The 20,189-nt window shown below is 37.6% G+C and overlaps 1 protein-coding gene across 1 annotated transcript in view; it reads right to left on the reverse strand.

Moving 5' to 3' along the window:
* PCNX2 (pecanex 2) overlaps window positions 1–20,189 on the reverse strand; it is a 102,489-nt gene that overhangs the window by 72,596 nt on the left and 9,704 nt on the right. Inside the window, exons 8-15 of the mRNA XM_032214975.1 lie at window positions 19,364–19,448; window positions 15,611–15,746; window positions 14,447–14,589; window positions 12,022–12,175; window positions 10,252–10,284; window positions 6,324–6,492; window positions 4,211–4,321; window positions 2,588–2,679 (exon numbers count right to left, since the gene is read on the reverse strand). Coding sequence (XP_032070866.1) covers window positions 2,588–2,679; window positions 4,211–4,321; window positions 6,324–6,492; window positions 10,252–10,284; window positions 12,022–12,175; window positions 14,447–14,589; window positions 15,611–15,746; window positions 19,364–19,448 — 923 coding nt within the window. The remainder of the gene's footprint in view (window positions 1–2,587; window positions 2,680–4,210; window positions 4,322–6,323; window positions 6,493–10,251; window positions 10,285–12,021; window positions 12,176–14,446; window positions 14,590–15,610; window positions 15,747–19,363; window positions 19,449–20,189) is intronic.

Consider the following 20,189-nt stretch of genomic DNA (forward strand, 5'->3'; position numbering starts at 1 on the left):
CTCAGGATGTTCTCACCTTCTAAAAAAACATTTTTATTTTGAAGCACTCTGACTACTCAACAAAATTCAACAGTTTAATTGTTAAAATCCAGCAGAGTAATTTAATGTCACTTCAGAGGAGAAAATACATAGAACTTTAGTGTATAAGTATTAAAAGCAGGATTTTTATGGTTGAAGAAAAATTAAAGTTCCACAGCCCCCAAAAAACAACAAATACTGGTAAAATGTTAGCTTTCCTATTTTGTAGAAGGTAACCATACTTCACAGGCATTCCACTCCCTGCCCCTGAAGATCCCATAGCAGCTAAGTTTGCCCATCACATTAATTCATAAACCATGATTTACAAACCAAAAGAGTTGAGTTCACATACTAACCCACAATATTGGTCTACATTAGTGTTTCTCAACCTTAGCAACTTTAAGACCAGTGGACTTCAACTTCCAGAATTCCATAGCAAGCTTGCTGGCTGAAGAACTCTGGGAATTGAAATCCATAGATATTAAAGTGGCCATGGTTCAAAAACACTGATCTCGAATGTGAATACATTTCTGGAAAGAAAACACATTTGTGTTCTTTCTTGTGTCCGAAAGGGATACAGACAGCTTCAGATGTCAGGGTTCCAAGCAACACTCACAACGAACTAAGACTCCAAGACTTAAGTTTCCTCAAAGTTCCATTTATTAGAGATGTCCATATTGGCACATCTGGGAAAACCCAAGTCTGAAAGTTTCCAAGTTTTCCCCATCCAAAAGAAAGTTCAAGTCCCTACCCAGCACCCACATGTCCATCACATGATCCTATGAAGCACCATCCAAAATTGGAGATGCCTCCCAGTCACCTAATCGCAGCTGCAGGGCAAGATGACCTTGACTTTCTGAGAAACAATGTTATTTTGTCTATATATCACCCATATTCCATATAATCCCCCCTCCCATTTTCCCACAGTAGAAAATGTGGCAGACCTAAATGTAAAAGATGGCTTCCAAGTCTGGCAATTAATCAGTTAATAGCAAATAAATCCTGAATTACAACCATCTATCCATTCAACATTTAAAGTCATGCTTTAAAAAAATCAGGCAGACGTCTTATATAAAGAAGTATGTAAATGCCAACATTAGAGTACACTGGGGTCAGGATATGAAACACATAGCACCATTTTGGAACAAATAATTATTCTGCTTACAGATACCTTCAAAAATGAAAAAGCAATAAAAATTCAAATTACATGTAATTTTCCTGCGTAAATGGAAGGTCTACAGTTGATATATGTAATTTGCAGCAAATATCTTGTAAATCTTTTACCGCATTTCTAACTTCAGGGTAGCAGCATTATAAGCATATTTCAAAGCTCCAGGAAGCCCAGGCTGTGGGCAAGATTGCTTATCTGCAAAACCACCTGCCTGCTGTAATTTAGCTTATTAGCCTGCAGAAAGATGTGCAAATGACAGGACATGTTTAAAAGGATTGCCCTTAATACTATTTACCAGAGACTTTGAACGTTCAATTAACCCACAGAGAACACCAACGATATAAATGAGTTTCCATTAAATTCACATTCTCCCATCAGTAATCCCATAAAAAAAATCCCAGCTTTTCCCTCATTCCATTTTCCTTTCCCCTCATTTAAGAAGAAACCAAAGCCTAGCTTATAGACAGCAGAAGGGGCAACCTGTAGGGCTCTCACACTGATGATGTTTAGGATGATGATAATATTTATTTCAGCCCCCCCCCCTCCCATTAGATTGAGCAGAGAAGGCATGCTGTGGAAACCATCAGCTAGGTGGATCCCAGAATATGTGTCTTCTCCGCTGTGGTGCCCACCTTATGGAACATTCTCCCCCTGCCCCCCATCCAATTATATTATCTCAGTCACTTTTGACATTCTGAAAGGCCGTCAAGACCTGGCTATGTCATCAGGACTGGGGTGCCCAGGGAACCAGAGATATAATCAGATGGCTCCATTGTTGAGGCGGCCATTTTTATCCTCTCTTCGCTTGGGCCTTGTATATATATTTTAAAATACTATCTACTACTTGAGGTAGAGTTTTACATTTTTATATATGCCATTTTAATATTTGTGGTTTTTATCCAAGGTTGCGCATCACCCAGAGTAAATTTTGGTGACATGGGCAGCTACACAAACTTGGTTGCCAAATAAAATAAGGAATATTTGAAAACTTGGCTTTTCCTCCCAAGCTTTGGATTATACCTCTTATAAAATTTTATCAGTCTGAAGGATTGCTTTATTTGGGTTTACATACTTCTTTTCTTGTTTTTATCATTACAGTATTAATATGTACTCCACCTAAAGTCTTACGTAGTTGGATATACCATCCATCCATCCATTCATCATCATATGGCAAACAAAAATATATAGTTCTTTTTTGCAGCTAAAATTATATTCATAACAAACCCTGCTATGCACATCCTCCCCACTCTCCAGGACAGACCTCCCCTTATGAGGATGGAAAAATAATGCAAATTAAATTTATATTCATACATATACAGATATGGGGAAAAAGAAGAAAACATATCATAATCACAAGCAATTGTAGCCTACTTTGCTATTAGAATCACTCCTCCTTACCTTAACTGCATTGAAGCAGAATGTGTACAGGACAATTACAGCAATAAAGCTTCGAGAAATACTGTAGAGTGAAGAGTACATTCCAGCAACAGCTGAAACACAGAAACCAACATTTACATCTTTGCATCTGGATATAACTACTATAAGATAAATCAAAATGGTAAAAGTCCCCTGCCCATTATCAGAAAGGCCTTTTTGCCCGGATGTGTTAAAATAAATTAGGTCATTCAATCAGACAAATTACTGGACCCAGAAAGACAAGAACACTATCCTCAAAACACAAGTTAAGCAAAACCACAAATGCTACACTTGTGTTGAGACGCAGTAAAATAATACATAGTACCAGAGGAACTGGTTAACTTCAAGAATCCCTAGCTTGACAGCTGCCACGTGCTACAGAAAAATCAGCAAGCAGTAAGCGTATCCACCTACTCAATGTAATTGACTGCTGAATGCAAGAATCTTGGGAAAATAAAATACCATACTAAAGCAGAACATTTGGCCTAAATTGCAGATGTTCTTGATTTGAAATTACATTTTGAACTTGCCTCATGTATTTTGGAAAGTTTAAATTCCCACCAAATGCCATGAAGGTGGCCTCAAATATTTTGCAAAGGCCTCTCACTATTCGTGGGGGTCAGCATCACAACATCTGCAGTTATTACAGGCCGTCATTGCAATGATCACCACCTAATAGTGGGGGAAAATCCAGTTTCCTATTCACCACTGATACAATGTGTAGGAAAATCTAGCAACAAATGGCATCATGGTAGGCTTTTGCAGGAGATTGGAAAGGGATGGAGTATTGAAATACGCATCACAATGTAAGCGCCATCCTTGAATGCTTGAATATGACATTGCAATGCAAATACAAAGGGATGGCATTTGCAGATGTGATACCATTGTGCTACTGGAAGTTAGCCCCCATATCTCAGTTGCCCAATTGCCGTACTTCTTTATGTTCCAAGGAGCTTAAGGCCATCAATGACCACTAACCTACCTTATATTTTCTATCATTAGAAAGCAGTCTAGCTGCCAGCCCCATTGTTGCTGGGCAATGCAGTTTTCCTTATTTTAAATTCTAGTTCTGTGTATATGTTTTGAAAAGTTAATGTACATTTTGGAAGAACAATAGAGCCTCACGTATACGTGAGGTACACTGCAGGGTCAATGAGGCTGCCAAAACACAACCCTTGGGTCATGCAACATCCTAAGACAGGAAAAAGTCCTGGGCTGAGATAACCATAATCATGCTCCAAAACTCACTGATGCTAGAATTTAAAAAAAAGGGGGAGGGGTTACTGTATACATTTAATAAGGATGAACTACTAGAGACATTGCAAATGATCAATTTCTAAAAGAAGCATGGCTCCAATAGTATTGCTACAGAACTGTTTACTGCACTCCAAATCATTTTTCCCAAGTAGCAGGCTATCACCTAAAGTGAACCAATGTGAAAGATAAGGCCATTGACATGCTTTGAATAAGAGAAAATTTAGCAGAGGCAGATTCAGTCTGAAGTGAAAAGGAATCGCAACTATAAAAACTCTCATCTAAATTCAACCTAGTTCTGGGTATTACATATACCCATGATATAACTGTATAACCATATATAGTACTTACCAGAACCACCAAATACCAGTATATCTATCTGTTCAAGGATATATATACAGAATGTGTTGATTTGTGGGAAAAGACCAAGAAGAGAAATCACAGGAAAGCAGTATAAAAATCCTGAAATTAGACATGGAAAAAGAAGGGGTAGAGATAGGGAGGGAGAGAAAGGGGGGAAAAAAGAGATTACAGAAACTTTTTATCAGTGGTTGTTATTACACTCCTCTCCTTCCTACTCTATGTAGGGAGAGAAAATTAACATAAATAAGTGATACCCTTTCTGCTTCATTTTTCAATGGCTATTGTTCTGACCTAGACTTTCCCAAACCATGACGCAGACTCGTCCTGACAAAAAAACCTTTTTATTAAGTAACTGTGAATTGCTTACATTCACATCCAGCAGTCTTTCAAGGGTGAATATACAGTCACAGACCTTGGAGAGCTGCCAGACTCTGAGAGTCATGAACCAATTAAGCAAACTAATTGTCTCCTGCAAACTCCATTCCCCTTCACTCCTCTTTTATTCCCTATGGAAGGAGCCATTTATCATCTACCTGTGGCTTTACTCCAAAGTCGGCCTTTGCTCCTTAACTGTTCCCTTCGTCTGGCAACTCTGCACATGCGCACACTGGGAACAGGCTCCAGCTGTTCATCTGCCTCACTGATGTATGACTCTGAAGGCAGCTGATAACTGTCAGAGAGCACCATCTCTGCCTCCGATGTAGAGCCCTCATCAGCCCTTCTTCAGACTCATGTTCCTCCCCAACCTCCTCACTCTCTGAATCTGCTGCCAGCTCTGCTGGCTGCTGGCGAGGCCACAACAGCGGTATCACCACATTCCACTCAGAATGAGATTCTGAAGAGAAAGGACAGGGAGATTGGGCTCAGATAAAAGAAAAGTAAGATCTTCAATATTGGACAGAAATTCATATTTATTGACTTAAGATCTCATGAAATATTTTTCGTCGGAATGAATATCCATCTACCCTAGTTTTGTTCATCAACAGCAGAAAGACAGCTTGTACACAGAAAATATAATCATGTTCCTTGCTGCTTCTTGTATTTTTTTAAAAAAAATAACAATCCTTCATAATGGAGGGAGCATCTTCTTTTTCCTCCCCCTTTCCTTGGACAGCTTTTTCTTCCCGTCCCTCAGCTTCAAATGAAGACTGATCCTCCATCAGTCCTTTCCAGGTAGGGACTGTGGCTGAAACTCTCGTTCACGCATGGCAATACACCAATCACTATTCTTACCCCAGAAATTCAATCTGATCTTACTATTTGATGTATTAGCTATTTTGGGATCCTTGTCATGCTACAAGCAATAAATCAGTGTCTTTCAGAAGAAGCTGAAGCAGTTGATAAAAATGGAGAATTAAGAAATTAAAAGGACAGGAATCTAACCTTGAAGCAGGTAAGAAATTTTAACTACTTGAGACAGAACAGCAAATGAAGAATTGGTGACTCGCCAAAAAATAATCATCATCATAAACTATTAAAGGTCAGGAAAGCCACAAAAAATTCTGCTTCTGCTTGAACTCATTTCTCTAGAGCATAAAGGAGCTTTAATAGCAGCTATTACACAATGCTTTTGTTTCAAATAACTTAATTGACTGTGGCAGTTTATTGCCCAGCTTCTAGACAGAGAACCTCACAATCTCTTAATCTTGATGCCCTTGATTTGATTGAGATAAAATATTACAAGCAGATAGAATTGCAACAGACTTGGCATATGGGGTAAAGAGATTTGTGCTGTGTTCAGATCTACCTTCCAAAGTGATACAGAAACATAAAAAGTTTTGCCAAATACACCTCCTAGCCTGGCAACAAGATTACTTTTTATATCCTGTAATTTGTGGGTTTACCCTTGGATACTGGTGTCAGAAAATTTTGTGATGCAGAAATGACTGTTAATTATCTTAAATAACAGTTTTCAGATAGCTACTCCAGAAAAATCATAATCATCCACTAAGAAATCATTACTTTGATGGGCTGGTAAGCCTATTATTACATTTTTTCTTATTTTCTCTCCCCCGCTTCTATATTTGCAGGTTGAAAGACATGAATGGGTACTTAACAAAATAAGAATATTTGGAGAACTCTTCGTATTTTTGCAACTCACCTATTACATGGTCCCTGATCACCTGAAATGATTCAGGTGAGATCTTCAGGTCATAAACCGTATAGATGAAGGGATTTCTGGTTTTAGATCCTGCATCTAGTAATAGAATAAGGCCACACAATATGCTAAAATATATAGGCCGGCTGTATATTATCACCTGGTTGTGGCCCTGGAAAAGCAAGTTAATAGAAAAAATATTTAATATCAACATAAAATTTTCAATTCATGGTTAACGCTGCACAAACTCAAGAAGTTTGAGTGCTTACATACACATCACATATCCCACAAATAAATGTTAGAAATGGATCTCATTTTAAAATCCAAACAAGCCTCTACATCAAGATTTTGATAACCATCTATACAATGCAGGTTACAGTAGAACACTGAACCTACACTCTGATCAGAATTCACCATTAAGTTTTAATCTTGTTGGATTTGTAAGGTTGTTTAATCACCAAGTAATTCAAGACACTGTACAGAAGTAGAAAAATCAAATAGCAAGCAACCATCCAAGAAATATAAACATTAAAATAATCATCATTTATTCGTGGGTTCATAAAACCCCTTGGCCCAAGGTCTGCTAGATAACCAAATCTTAACTGCTAAGAATCACATATGTAGTGATAGAAAATAAAATTATCTCAATGCATCTGCACTTCCCCAAACTCTGGAGATTCTTGTGACATTATTATTAGCAGCTCTTTTTAAATAGCCTAGCAATGTCAGAAAATGTTGGCTGCTTGAGGGAAGTGTTGGAAATGGCCTAATTACCGGAAAGTTAAAAGGCCAATAAGGAAAAACTACTATGGTGTGAATTTTCTCCCGGGAGTCTCTGATGTCTGACACTATGAAATCTATTTGTATTATGAAATAGCTGCTCTGTTTTCCAAAATTCAGGAGATCTGCCTGTATTTAAAATTGTATGGCTCTCACATGATAAAGACAAACAAAACAAATTAAATACAGTTCTTCTATTATCTGAAAGCCTTTCTAACTAGACTTTAATGCTTAAGGCCATAAAAATGAGTAAAATCATTTCCTTTCAATTGTGTTTCCTTGCATTAGTGTCAGGTTACCCTTGTCAAAATCCCCTGACCAGGATTCAATTGTGAATTATAGGTCTGTTAACTCTGCATGGCTTAATTAGCTCCCCAATTCAGCTCAACAGAAGATTCACCAATATGTTTTGGCTAGATTAGAATGTTTTACTATTGACAAGAATGAAATCATACACCACAGTTCATTGCCTGCTACCAGTGAGAAGATTTAAATACCTTTTATACCCCACTAGGGGTTTAAAATTTAGGCTTATTTTTCCTGTCCTATTTTAATGGATTTTTGGCATGATGCTCAGCAGCTGTGAACCTCTGAGAATGTTAGATGTTTACATAACAGCTTTAACCTTCACACTGCTAGTTCTGATGAAATTATGTGAAATATGAAATTCAGTAAAACATCTGTCATGCCTACTTTAATAAAGATGTAAAAGAAAATAGATTACATATGTACTGTAGATGTAAATTGACCTACCACTAACCATTCCGATCAGTGATGGGTTGTCAATTTTGTTTACTACCGGTTTGGGCATGCTTGCGTGCTCGCTCATGTGCAACACTTCTGTGCATGGGCAGAAGCGTCCGCATGGGTGGGCGGAGCTTCCCACCACCACTATTACTGGTTTGCTCAATGCAGGCCGAACCGGCAACAATCCACCTCTGATTCTGATGCTTTTAACCTTTTCCCACAAATCCAAGGCAAGACTGATGTTAACTATCTACAAAGTATTAAATGCCTTTGCCAAACTTTAGTCTAGAAGAAGTAGAGTGAAGTAGAAATTAAATTTTAGAGAGCAATCTTTCAAATAGGGCATAATAGTCCAATCTATTCAGATTTCAAAACCCATTTTCTCCTATAAAATATTTGGGGAAGGAGGATCTTGGTAACCAAGATCTCTCCTTAGCTAGTTCAAACCTGGCTGAAATTTGGCATGGCATGGCATGCCTATCACAAGAACTTAATTTTACCCAAGGACTGGAATTATTTTAAATCATTTATTGCCTTCTAACAATTAAGAGTACTGCCCATATACTAAAGCCTTTGAGACTTAAACTCAGTGTCTTTTTCATAGTTTAACAGAAATTCTGCTTTATAATTCTTGTGTTCTGTGAGCTAGATGGTAATTGGGTTTTGACATTTTCAATATTCCTGCCCTGGGAAATTATAGCTCTCAATATATCTTCAACTGAAATCTATTTCTGCTTATAGTCTGCCACTGTTCATTATGGAACTGATCCAATTTTAAAAGTATTGTGCTTTTGTTGAAGCAAACTAGCCTAAGAACATACTGTGAGCTGAAATGCAAGATGTAAATAATAAATCACAGAGCAATATAATCAGTAACAGAAGAACAATGCAAATATATTTGCATAAAAAATAAAACAGCAGCATTCATACCATGGCATAAATTATATCATAACTATTGGGACTATGCAACCTGAATACTACTGAAGTCTAAACTTGTATCTTCCTGCGGATTCAAATTTTGCAGTATTGCTAATTAATGCAATACTGCATTAAGTTTTAGGTAAAGGATGAGAAAAGACATGATTTAATAGACAGGCATATGCAGATTGAGTCCTCCAGCACTCTGCAGTCTGATTCAATATAAAACAAATGTATACTTTAATAATCACAAAGTATTATATTTTAAAACTGAGGATTCAGATAGATGTATTCTAGTATCGCTGTATTTCAGGAGAAATGAGATTGTGGCACTATAAGAAACATGACCAATGAAAAGATCATTGTATCATTAATGTCTAAAAGATGAGATGGGGAAAAGTAATGAAAATGTAGGTAAGATTTAAACCTACAGTCCTGAAACAATTTCTGTATTAAATATAAAATTGATTGGTTTGGTAATTGTTTTATGATTACATACATGTATATAGAAAAGAATAGAATTCTTTATTGGCCATGTGTGATTGGACACACAAAGAATTTGTCTCCAGTGCATAAGCTCTCAATGTACATACAAGCAACAAATGATACATCATGATCATAATTATAAAATACAATCATCATAAATCATAAGATACAACACTCAGTGATAGTCATAAAATACTAAATAAAAGCAATCAACATAAATCATAAGATTCAAACAATAAAGTGTTAGTCATAAGATGCTAAATAGATAAAAAGAAAGATGAGAAGGATAATAGTAATATAGCCCTACTGAATGGTTTGATAGCCTAGGCTAGGGCAAAAGACATTGTTGTGAGAGTTAGTTGTTTAGCAGAATGATGACATGGGGGGGGGACTGTCGTTGTGTCTAGTTGTTTTGGTGTGCAATGACATATAAAGTTTATATATACATTGGTACACATTTTAGATTATGTTGCATATAATTTATATAATTTTATAAACCATATATATATATATGTATACATTAGAAAAATCAACTAACTTGCAGAATAAATATTTAAATTAAAGGCCACTAATATCACACAATTATTTTTACCTCAGTACATTAACACTGCAGCAAAGACTTTTTACATTTCTAGAAGCCTGCGTAACGGGCAGCAAAAGAGTGTGTGGTAATGTGTGATGTACTGTATGTGGTAATAATCTGAGAAAGTAACTGAAGCCATTATGCCAAAGACCGGCTGCCTCGTTGTTTCACTCACAACAACAGCCTGTGCAAGGAGAGCATTCATTAAAATGCTATGCACGGCTCTGCTGCTTACTTCGTGGCAGCAAGGTATTTGAGCAGAGTAATTTTTAATAATAAAGTGTTAGGTTTCAAGATGGAAAAGTGAATAAAATCCTGGAAAGATGGATTGATTTCACCTTTCAACAATTCACTACACCAACTGACCAAGAGGGAGCACAAAAATAAAAGGATATATCTGGTAACTGTTAAACTTACATGTATAGGTGAGGCAGGGTCAGGCTGAACACTCTGAAGACAAAACAAGATTCATTATGTTAGCTATTAGATTTGTTATCACAGAATCTCAAATAGAAATAATGGATTTCTCATCTATCCATCTTACTATCTTTCTGTCTCTCTATGTACAGCTTCCTGTGCTAATACATCTCTAAGTAGTTGACAGTAAAACCCAAAAAATAAAATACATAATAAAAAATACATTTAGACAATATAAATAGACTAGACTAGACTAGAATTGAATTGAATGCTTTATTGGCCAAGTATGATTGGACATACAAGGAATTTTTCTTTGGTGCATAAGCTCTGTGTATATAAAAGATATGATAAATCATGATCACAGTCATCATAAATACATTCATCATGAATCATAGGATGCAACACTTAGTGAAAGTCATAAGATACTAAATAAGCAATCAACATAAATCATACTAGGAAACTAAATAAAACAATATAAATAGTAAAGATATAAGCAACAAGGTTATAGTCAAAAGTAGAAAAAGAAATAGGTAATAGGAAGGATAAGAAGAAGAATAGTAATACAGTCTTAGTCAGTGACGTGTGGTGAGGTTTATGGCTGGTGAGGCACTGACACAGTGGTGGGTTTCAAATTTTTTTAGACTTGTGGACTTCAACTCCCAGAATTCCACAGCCAGGCATGCTCAGTTCCGATTTAAAGCGACAGCATTTGTTTTTCTCCTTTGCAAAATAAGTTTCCTTCTTTCGTTTTCTTTTTCTTCTCCCTTCCCCTCCTTCCTCCCTCTCTCCCTCCCCCCCTTAAACACACACACACACATACACACAAACACACAGAAGTTGGATTGGACTATCTCTCCTACCCCCTTCCCTCTCTCACTCAAACTCTCTTTCAAACAAGCACACACACACACACACACACACACACACACACACACACACAGAGTTGGATTGGAAGGAGTCAGGGAGATCATAGGAAGAGGTAGGAAGCCAGTCAAAGAGCCATACTGGAGCACACACACTTTCCCCCAGCCCCGGAAGGATCCAGCCCAGCTTCACTGATTACAGGTTTGAAAAGACAATGTGGCTCTGCCTGCAATCAAACTACACTTGGGGAGGGAGAGCACTTCCCTCCAGCCTTTGCCCAAAGCCCCACACCAGGAGGATGGAGTTTGAATTCCTCCCCCTCCCTACAACCCAAACGTACCTTTTCCAGCTGTTTCAGAGAGGATTTCAACTCTGCTCTTGCCTGTCATCATGAAAAAAAAAAAGTAAAAGGAAAAAGGCGAGAGCTGAGGTCAGGCTGAGCTAGTTGCTGCCAGAGTCACCATGGATGACTCTGCTTAACTGTTTAAAAAAGCCTCTAAAAAGTGCCCTCTACAGGAGGAGGCAGGAGAACGACGTGCCTCCTCCTGTAGAGGGCGCTTTTTAGAGGCTTTTTTAAACAGTTAAGCACTAAGCAGAGTCATCCACGGTGACTCTGGCAGCAACTAGCTCAGCCTGACCTCAGCTCTTGCCTTTTTCCTTTTACATTTTTTTTCTTTTCATGATGACAGTGGTGAGGCTCTGCCTCTCCTGCCTCCCTTGACTGCACGTCACTGGTCTTAGTAAATAGTTTGACAGTGTTGTGAGAATTAGTTATTTAGCAGAGTGATGGCATTGGGGGGGGGGAAACTGTTCTTGTGTCTAGAACAGTTCTGGTGTGCACCCCTATAACATTGTTTTGAGTGTAGATGTTGAAACAATTTATGCCTAGAATGTGAGGGGTATTACCTTTAGAAGAGAGTATTGACAGCTTGCCATGATAAGACAGAACAGGAGCACCCAAATGTCTTTACAAAAACCTTGGTTCATGATTACAAAGCCAAGAAAAGAAACAAGGATTACTAGAAGAACTGCCAAAACATTCTCCTTGACATTTTCTGTCCTGTAAAAATAACACATTGATATATTTTCAAAAGTAGAATATAATAATAAATGTACCATTTCTATATAGAATTATAAATTGAAGCAGGATCAATTTGTCATAAGTGTACTTCATTCTTTCAAGATGTCCCTATGATGGTCTCTTGGGGTCAATTTTAGCTGGTGTGCATTCTCTCTACAGTCTTACTGGTAAGAAAAATATCTTTACACAAGAAAAATAAATAGCTTATTTTCTTTGCAGAGATTAAAAAATGTATCTCTGAAACAGATTACTTAATAAATGGGCTCACTGACAATTTTTCTGTTACAAAACCAGTAAGTAAACTTAAATGTTTAAAAAGTGCAATTTAGCAAAAATGAGACAAAGCAATACAAAGGCGTCAACAGTGAAAACCAAAATTATATCTAACATCCATCCATCCACCTTGTCTGTCTGTCTGTCTGTCTGTCTGTCTGTCTGTCTGTCTGTCTGTCTGTCTGTCTATCTATCTATCTATCTATCTATCTATCTATCTATCTATCTATCTATCTATCTATCTATCAAGCAATCTATCTCTTGACAATTGGTGGCATAAAAATGTTTGTAAATCAATACAATAAATAAATAAAACCTGGATTAAAAAGAGATTAATAACCAGCAAAGCAAGAAATGGGGTTTGTTGGTAATTGCTCTTCAGGGGTCAAAAGCCCTAATGTATATGTAGCCATCGAAAATACCCTTACACTCATGTCTCTCCTAATGTTAAAGAGCTATCAGGAATTCGTTCAGGAGTGGGTTTCTACCGGCATTACCGCTGGTTCTGTGTGCATATAATTTTGCATGTGCACGCTCGTTTCACTTGTGCTCAGTTGCCTATAAATAGGTCTGTGCATGCACAGAACATTTAAAAGGTCAAAAAAAGATGTTGTGGTGACCAAGGAACCAGTTCGGGGGCGTGGCCGACATGCCGTTCGGTTCCACCGAACCAGTGTGAACTGGTAGGAACATTTCTGAATTTGTTCCTAAGATTACAGATAGAATGCAAATGAGCAGGCCACTAAAATGCATCATTCAATATCCAACCAGAGGTGGGTTGCTGCTTGTTCGGCCAGAATCAGGCGAACCGGTAGTAGTGGCAGCGGGAGGCATGCGCAGAAGTGTTGCGTGCGTGGGGAAGCACACCCAAACCGGTAGTAAAAAAAATTGGCAACCCACCTCTGTATCCAACATGTAATTTAACAGATCCACTTTTCTATTTCCATGGCTGCTTAGAAAATATAGAAATATATGGACCATGTTTTAAGATTCACAAACCTGCATCTTCATATCAATGTGAATTCTTTCAGGCAAGAAGACTCTTTAAAGGTTGGATTATAGATCACATAAAGGGTAACTAGAGCTCTGACTACGTCAAGCTTTCAACAATATAAGGCAGAAGCAGATATTTTTGTTTAATCTGATCAGGCAACTTCTTTCCTTAAGCCAGTGTTTCTCAGCCTGGCAGATGGGTGGACTTCAACTCCCAGAATTTCTCAACCAACTCTACATTTGTATTATGCTGGCTAGGGAATTCTGGGAGTAGAAGTCCATCCATCTTTAAGTTGCTGAGGTTGAAAAACATGGCAGACATTTTCTTCTCTTTTCCTATTCTTTCAGCTTGATTTTGAAGAGAAAAGCATCTATTGGAGGAGACTCCAAGATTGCTGGAGTTTACCAGGGGTATGTTCTGGCAGGCACTACTGCCGGTTTGCTCGTGGGTGCACAAGTGTACGTGCACACTTGTGTGTTTCACGCATGCGCAGTGTAATAAAAATTGTTCTGCGCATGGGCAGAAGCAAAAACCAAGGTGGCAGCACCTATGGCGCCACCCAGAGAACCGATTCGGGGGCCTGGCAGGTTCCAGCGACCCATGCCGCCAAACCACTACCAGTTTGGCTGAACTGGTGCGAACTGGTAGGAACCCACCACTGTTTAGGACCCTCACTTAGATCTTCCATTTGCCTTAAGATTCAAACACATCCTTGGTTTTACTTACAAGTAGGGAAGGTCCAAATATAAGAAAAGGCTATTGCCACACTTTATGTATCATTTGAAGGAGGACAGCTATTAGTTTTCACTTTGATATTAAGCACATGTATTAAACACACACATTTACAAATCTGAAATTTGTACTGATTAAAGCCCATTAAGAGATTTAAAAATAAAAATAACATAAGAAACATGCTAACATTTTATGAATTAACAGTACAAGCTCAACCTTCAGTGAATACTACGTCTCAGTATGAAACTTACCTGTCCAGCAATGCCAGCAAGGTGAGTCGATCGTACCAGATTTTTATCCATTTGCCAGGAAATACAATAAATTTGTAAAACTGTGTATTAATTTTTCTTTGAGCTGATGAGCATGAAGAATCCTCAAGGTCTTCGCTAAAATGCTGTCAACATGAAATTTAAAAAAAAGAATTGTATATTATTTTCATAGCATTGCTTTGTAGAAAAACAGGGTTTTGATACCATTTGATAGTTATTTCTTTTTCAGTGGATAAAATCAAACAATGATCATAGTCAATATTTTTTTACAGGTTAACCTTTTTTTTAAAAAAAACTTGATTATATTAAGTCTTGCCTAATTTCTTGCCCATGGCAAATGCTGGGATGTTCGTACTGCCCTTATGAGATTATCAATTGAAATACACCAAAACAAAACAATCTAAGCCCCCCCCCCCCCAGGTTGCTCTTTGTGTGACATTTAAGTGTTGCCTATAATTTGAACACAAATGGCATTAGATAAGAAAATACTGGGGAAAGCATTTTTATTATTTTATTTAGAACCAGTTTGGTGTGGTGGTTAAGAGGTATTAGTCTGGAAACCTGGAGGTCCTGAGTTCTAGTCCCACCTTAAGCAGAAAATCAGCTGAGTGATTTATAATAGACATTGTTATTCAGCCCCAGGGCAGTGGCAAAAGCAAACCACTTCTAAAAATATGTTGCCAAGAAAACTGCAGGGTCTTGTTCAGGCAATCACAGGTAGCTCAAATACAGGTAAAGACCTCCGGTGGGCGGGGTGGGAGCACTGTACTGGAACAGTACCCAGTTCTCCAGGCAGGCACCAGTATGCCTGTACCTGCAACCCACCACTGATACATACATACATACATACATACATACATACATACATACATACATACATACATACTGAGATAAAATTTCTCACAACAATGTTATTGCTCTTAACTCATGCTCCTTTAAAAAAAATCATCAAATCAAATTTAGAAATCTCTTTTATCAGCATCAAATTAGGTATAATAGCTGATGCTTAGTGGAAAATTAGCTATTCTTCCATTTGTGTGCTATAACACCAACCTCATTTGAAAGATGCAAGTTTATATAGCTAGACTGGAAGATATTCATAATGTTTTTTTTTAAATGTATAGGTACTGAAATGTTACATGGTACCCGGTGGGTTTCAGAAAGAGCTCCCCGTGCCAGCATCAGTAAGAACTGTTGTTGCCGTGCCCTTCGTCCATGATCTCCAATAGATGCTTCTTGGATCTCTGAGGTAGTTGTACTAGAGGAGCTGAAATGGATTTCACTGTACAAATAAAGATAAAAAGAATAAAATTAATTCAAAATTATATGATTAATAACAATTTGGAGTGTCTGCAGGGATTGGGTGATAAAGAAAAGTCAGGATGATAGGATGCAACCATGAAGTCAAAGCTGCCATATTGATTCCCACTCACCCACGCAGACACCCCTAAATCTATGGAAAAAAACAAGAGACTTCAGAGACTGACTATATTAGCTGGAGGCTCCCCACAGATTCAGGGAAAATCTAATTCCAATTTGTTAACTCCAGAAGGGCAATAGGAGTGAGCTGAAATTCCTTTTACAAATGTGCCTACAAGTAACTGAAGATATTAGAATTATGCAAATAGCTCTCTTGTTCCGACCAGGTCACTGCTTATAACACTTGTGATATTTGATAACAGCTTAAACAATAATTCCATAATTTAATTGATACTTGAAGGCTGTATAGATGCCTAGCCAAGCAATCATGGAAGACAAAGGCAAAGCATTTTGTTGAGGTAGGAATTTTTTTTTAATTGCTTCTATCTTCTGCCTTTGGGATTATTGAGATGCTTCAAGGTAAAATAGAAGCATACCCATAAATCAAACCGGCCTTTGGGTTCAGTCCCAACACAGAGCAATCTTGAATTGCTTCAAACTATATTTTCAAAATTAAAATAGGCTGGCAGAATATCACCATAGTTTTTGGTTGCTATAGGTTCAACCATTCAAAGAAATAATAATTAAACCAAAAAGTCCTGCCTTCGTATTACACATGAATGAAACATAAAGTTTGATTTCTAGTGAGTTTCTGTGCATAGCCGAATTGCTAACTGCAAGAATATAGAAATAAAATGAAATAATAGTATAATCCAATTAATCCAATAAATGCAATAAAATTAATACAGTTAAAATCATTGAGAGTTCCTAACCAATATACAGAATTATTGTTGATTCACAAGTACTCTTCAAATGTTTATTTGAAAATTAGGCTACCTGACATAGAAATCAACTCAAAATCAGCTCTGGCAAGATTATGTGAATTGTCAGTTTAGCTAATATACTGGACTCAAATAGTGGAAGAAACAGCACAGCTTCATTAACAGAAAAGGTAAAGTTTTAATGATGGTAATTTTGGATAAACATTTTAAAGATTAAAGTACCATTGAAAAGAATGGGATTTATGAGTAAGCATATATTGAATTGTATTCTATGACATTCCATTTACACTATGTATGAAATTAAAAATTATGGAATTTTGTAATTGAAAATGATTGTCTGGCTAATTAGTCTGTTAAACAGCTGTATCTTACATTTACTATTTACTATTGCAAATTTCAGAATAGCTTAAGATTCTAAATCAATTGAGATCTATAGCTTACAACTATCTCTCAAAACACAACTTTTAATACTATTTAATGTTCTATTTAGACTACTTGCAATCTAGTGTCTAACATGAAAAACAAACCAATAAAATAGAAACTAGGAAGATGAGATAAATACTTTCTATTTTTTCTTGTTCTTTTCCTTATGACCTTCAAATGACACATCTGCCTATAGTTGACTATTCTGTTAAAGATATTGACTGCCACCATGTGGCAAAGTTTTTTGCATTTACTTTCCTTTTTATTTGACTTATATGGCATGATCTGATCTTACATAATCCTCTCCTTCCAGTTCACAGAGTACTTAGATAAAGGTCACACTAGCCAATAATTCAAGGAACTACAATCCCAACCATACCTGACAGATGCCAGATAGGGTAAGGCTGACCTATAACAAGAGTTTCTCAACCTTGGCACCTTGAAGATGTGTGGGTTTCAATTCTTACAATTCCCCAGACAGGATTTCCAGAATTTACCACCCATCTACTGGCTAGGGAATTCTGGGAGTCCATACATCTTCAATTTGGCAAGATTGAGAAACACTGATCTAGAATATTAAGTGAGAACCAGTGTGGTATAGTGGTTAAGATGTAGGATTAGCACTCTGGAGACCCATGTTCAGGTCTACTCTGAACATTCACTGCAGACTTTTGGCTAACTGTTCTCGCAGGTTAACCTATCATGGAGGGACATAGTTGTAAGGGAAAATTAGACAAAGGAGCATCAATATATGCACTTTGAAGAAAATATGAGATATAAGTCCAATACATGAATTCTATTTTTTTTGGCTAACCTACTGATGATAAAATGTTAATATACTTAAGTATCTTGATGCATAATTGAGTAATTATGGGGGGAAATGTCTATAAAGAATGCTTTTTAAGAGATGCTGACTGAAATAACATATTTGATTCACAAACTCAAAGAAATCCTAATTTACATCCCATCAAGGGAAGAAAGCTCATATTCATGAAGGAGCCCTTTCCTGCCTTCTCCTACAATCTCTGCCACTTCTGAGTTGGGGTTTCAGATTTGGCCCAAATCATGCCTCCTGGTTGGTAAAGGTCTCTACATGGGCTGAAATTAATGCCATGATAAATGCACCCTTGAATGAGGAGGTACTGTTATTCTCACTAAAAAAGACAGTAGGGCATATTGTCAATTTTGATATGCATAACCAAATCATGAGGACACTAGTCCTCTTCCACTGTTAGGTGGGATTATACTTATGATACGACCCATGGTGGCACAGTGGTTACAATCTAGTACTGTAGGATAACTCACTGCTCATTCCAGGACTTTGATTCTGAGCAGTTCAGGGTTAACTCAGCCTTCCATCCTTTCAAAGTCAGTAAAAGGAGGAGCCAGATTGTTGGGGGCAATATGCTGACTCTGTAAACAGTTTAGAGAGAGCTGTATAGCATGTGAAGTGGTATATAAGTCTAAGTAATATTGCTATTGTTATAGACCAAGGATGTCAAACTCAAAGCCCAGGGGCCAAATCTCTGAGAGATGCTTAGATCTGGCCCACAGAGCTACCCTGGAAACAGCCTGTGGTGCCTCTGCCAGTGAAAACAGATCTCTGCTTTCACTGGCAGAGAGTTGCAGGAGGCCAACACAGCCAAAAATGGAGCTCAGGAGCCCGTTTTCCCTGGCAAGAGCACTCAGGCCACCAAAAGTGCCACCAACATGAATAACATCAAGCTGGCCATTCCCACCCCAGCCACACCCATCCCAGCCCCCCACCCCAAGTCAAATACAACCTTGATGCGGCCCTCAATGAAATCGACACCCCTGCTATAGACTATCTCTATTGCAATAGAAACTTACATCACAGGAAAAATTTGCAAACACAGAACAAATATTCTACTGGCACAAAATTAATATCTTTGTTAAATTGTTTATCAATTTATCAAATAAAACTTATTCCTTTACTCTTATCCTAGATATTCAGCAGTTTGATTTCATAATAGAGTAGATGGGTAGAGTAGACCTGTTTTGCAAATAAAAAAATCTTAAGTTCAAATACTGGTAACTATAATTAGAAGTTGGAGAAATACTATGATTTATTGCAGAAAATACAGAGCCTGAAGCAGAAAAATATCTAAATTAGTATACAACAGAATCTATGTCATTCGCATATGGACATTTTATGAAAATGATATTCCCAATCTTTAATTTTGGAAAACTAAGTAACCACTCCAGAAATGAAATAGAGTCATCCCCCAATCCAGCACATGAAGAGTTTACTTACTGAGCATTGGAGATGCAATCATAGATGGGTGAATTTTCAATATTTCCTTCTGCTTGACTCCTTAAGTACAAGGACTTCATTTCTCCTTCAAATAAAAGGAGACATAATCTGTTGAGCAATGATCTGCCATGTACTTAGTTTTATAACTGGGAAATCATAAAATTAGAAGGCCAGCTTTCTAGAAATAGAAATCCTATCTTAAGGTATCCTTGTCAATGACTTGCATTCTCTGAGCTCCATCTGATAAGACAGATTTCAGCACAATTGTAGCTGCTTCAACACAATCATTTTAAAATGTTCCTTGCCACAGCCTCTGGCAACAATCCTCTAGTAACATTGCACCTGTCCTATTTCCAGGGGTGGGATTGAGCTGGTTCGGACCAGTTCAGGCAAACCGGTAGCTCCGACAATCAGCTGAGAGCAAACTGGTTCACTCCAACGATTAGGTGGGCCTGCCTGCCTTGCATTTTACTAACCTATATCCTCTCGGCTGATTAGCATGGCAGAGCTGATTGCCACGCCTCAGCTGTGTTACTCCCCAAGAAGTAACATGGAAGGTACGTTTTGGTAAAACTGCACACACGATCACCAAACCGGTTAAATTGGCAAGATCCCACCACTGCCTAGTTCCATTTTATGTACAGGTATATACACCTATATACTGCATGGTTTTGGAAAGCTTCAGTGGACAAATCACAACAATGGCATCTGAAAGAGTGTTAGCAAGTTTGTTGATATGTAGATTTGGGTATTAAAATTTAGTTCCAGAGCTCAACTATGAAAGAAAGGGGTGGGGAGAACTAGAAGGAAAGAAGTTCATAGACTG

Source organism: Thamnophis elegans, chromosome 4, assembly GCF_009769535.1.
Source record: "Thamnophis elegans isolate rThaEle1 chromosome 4, rThaEle1.pri, whole genome shotgun sequence".
NCBI lineage: Eukaryota > Metazoa > Chordata > Lepidosauria > Squamata > Colubridae > Thamnophis > Thamnophis elegans.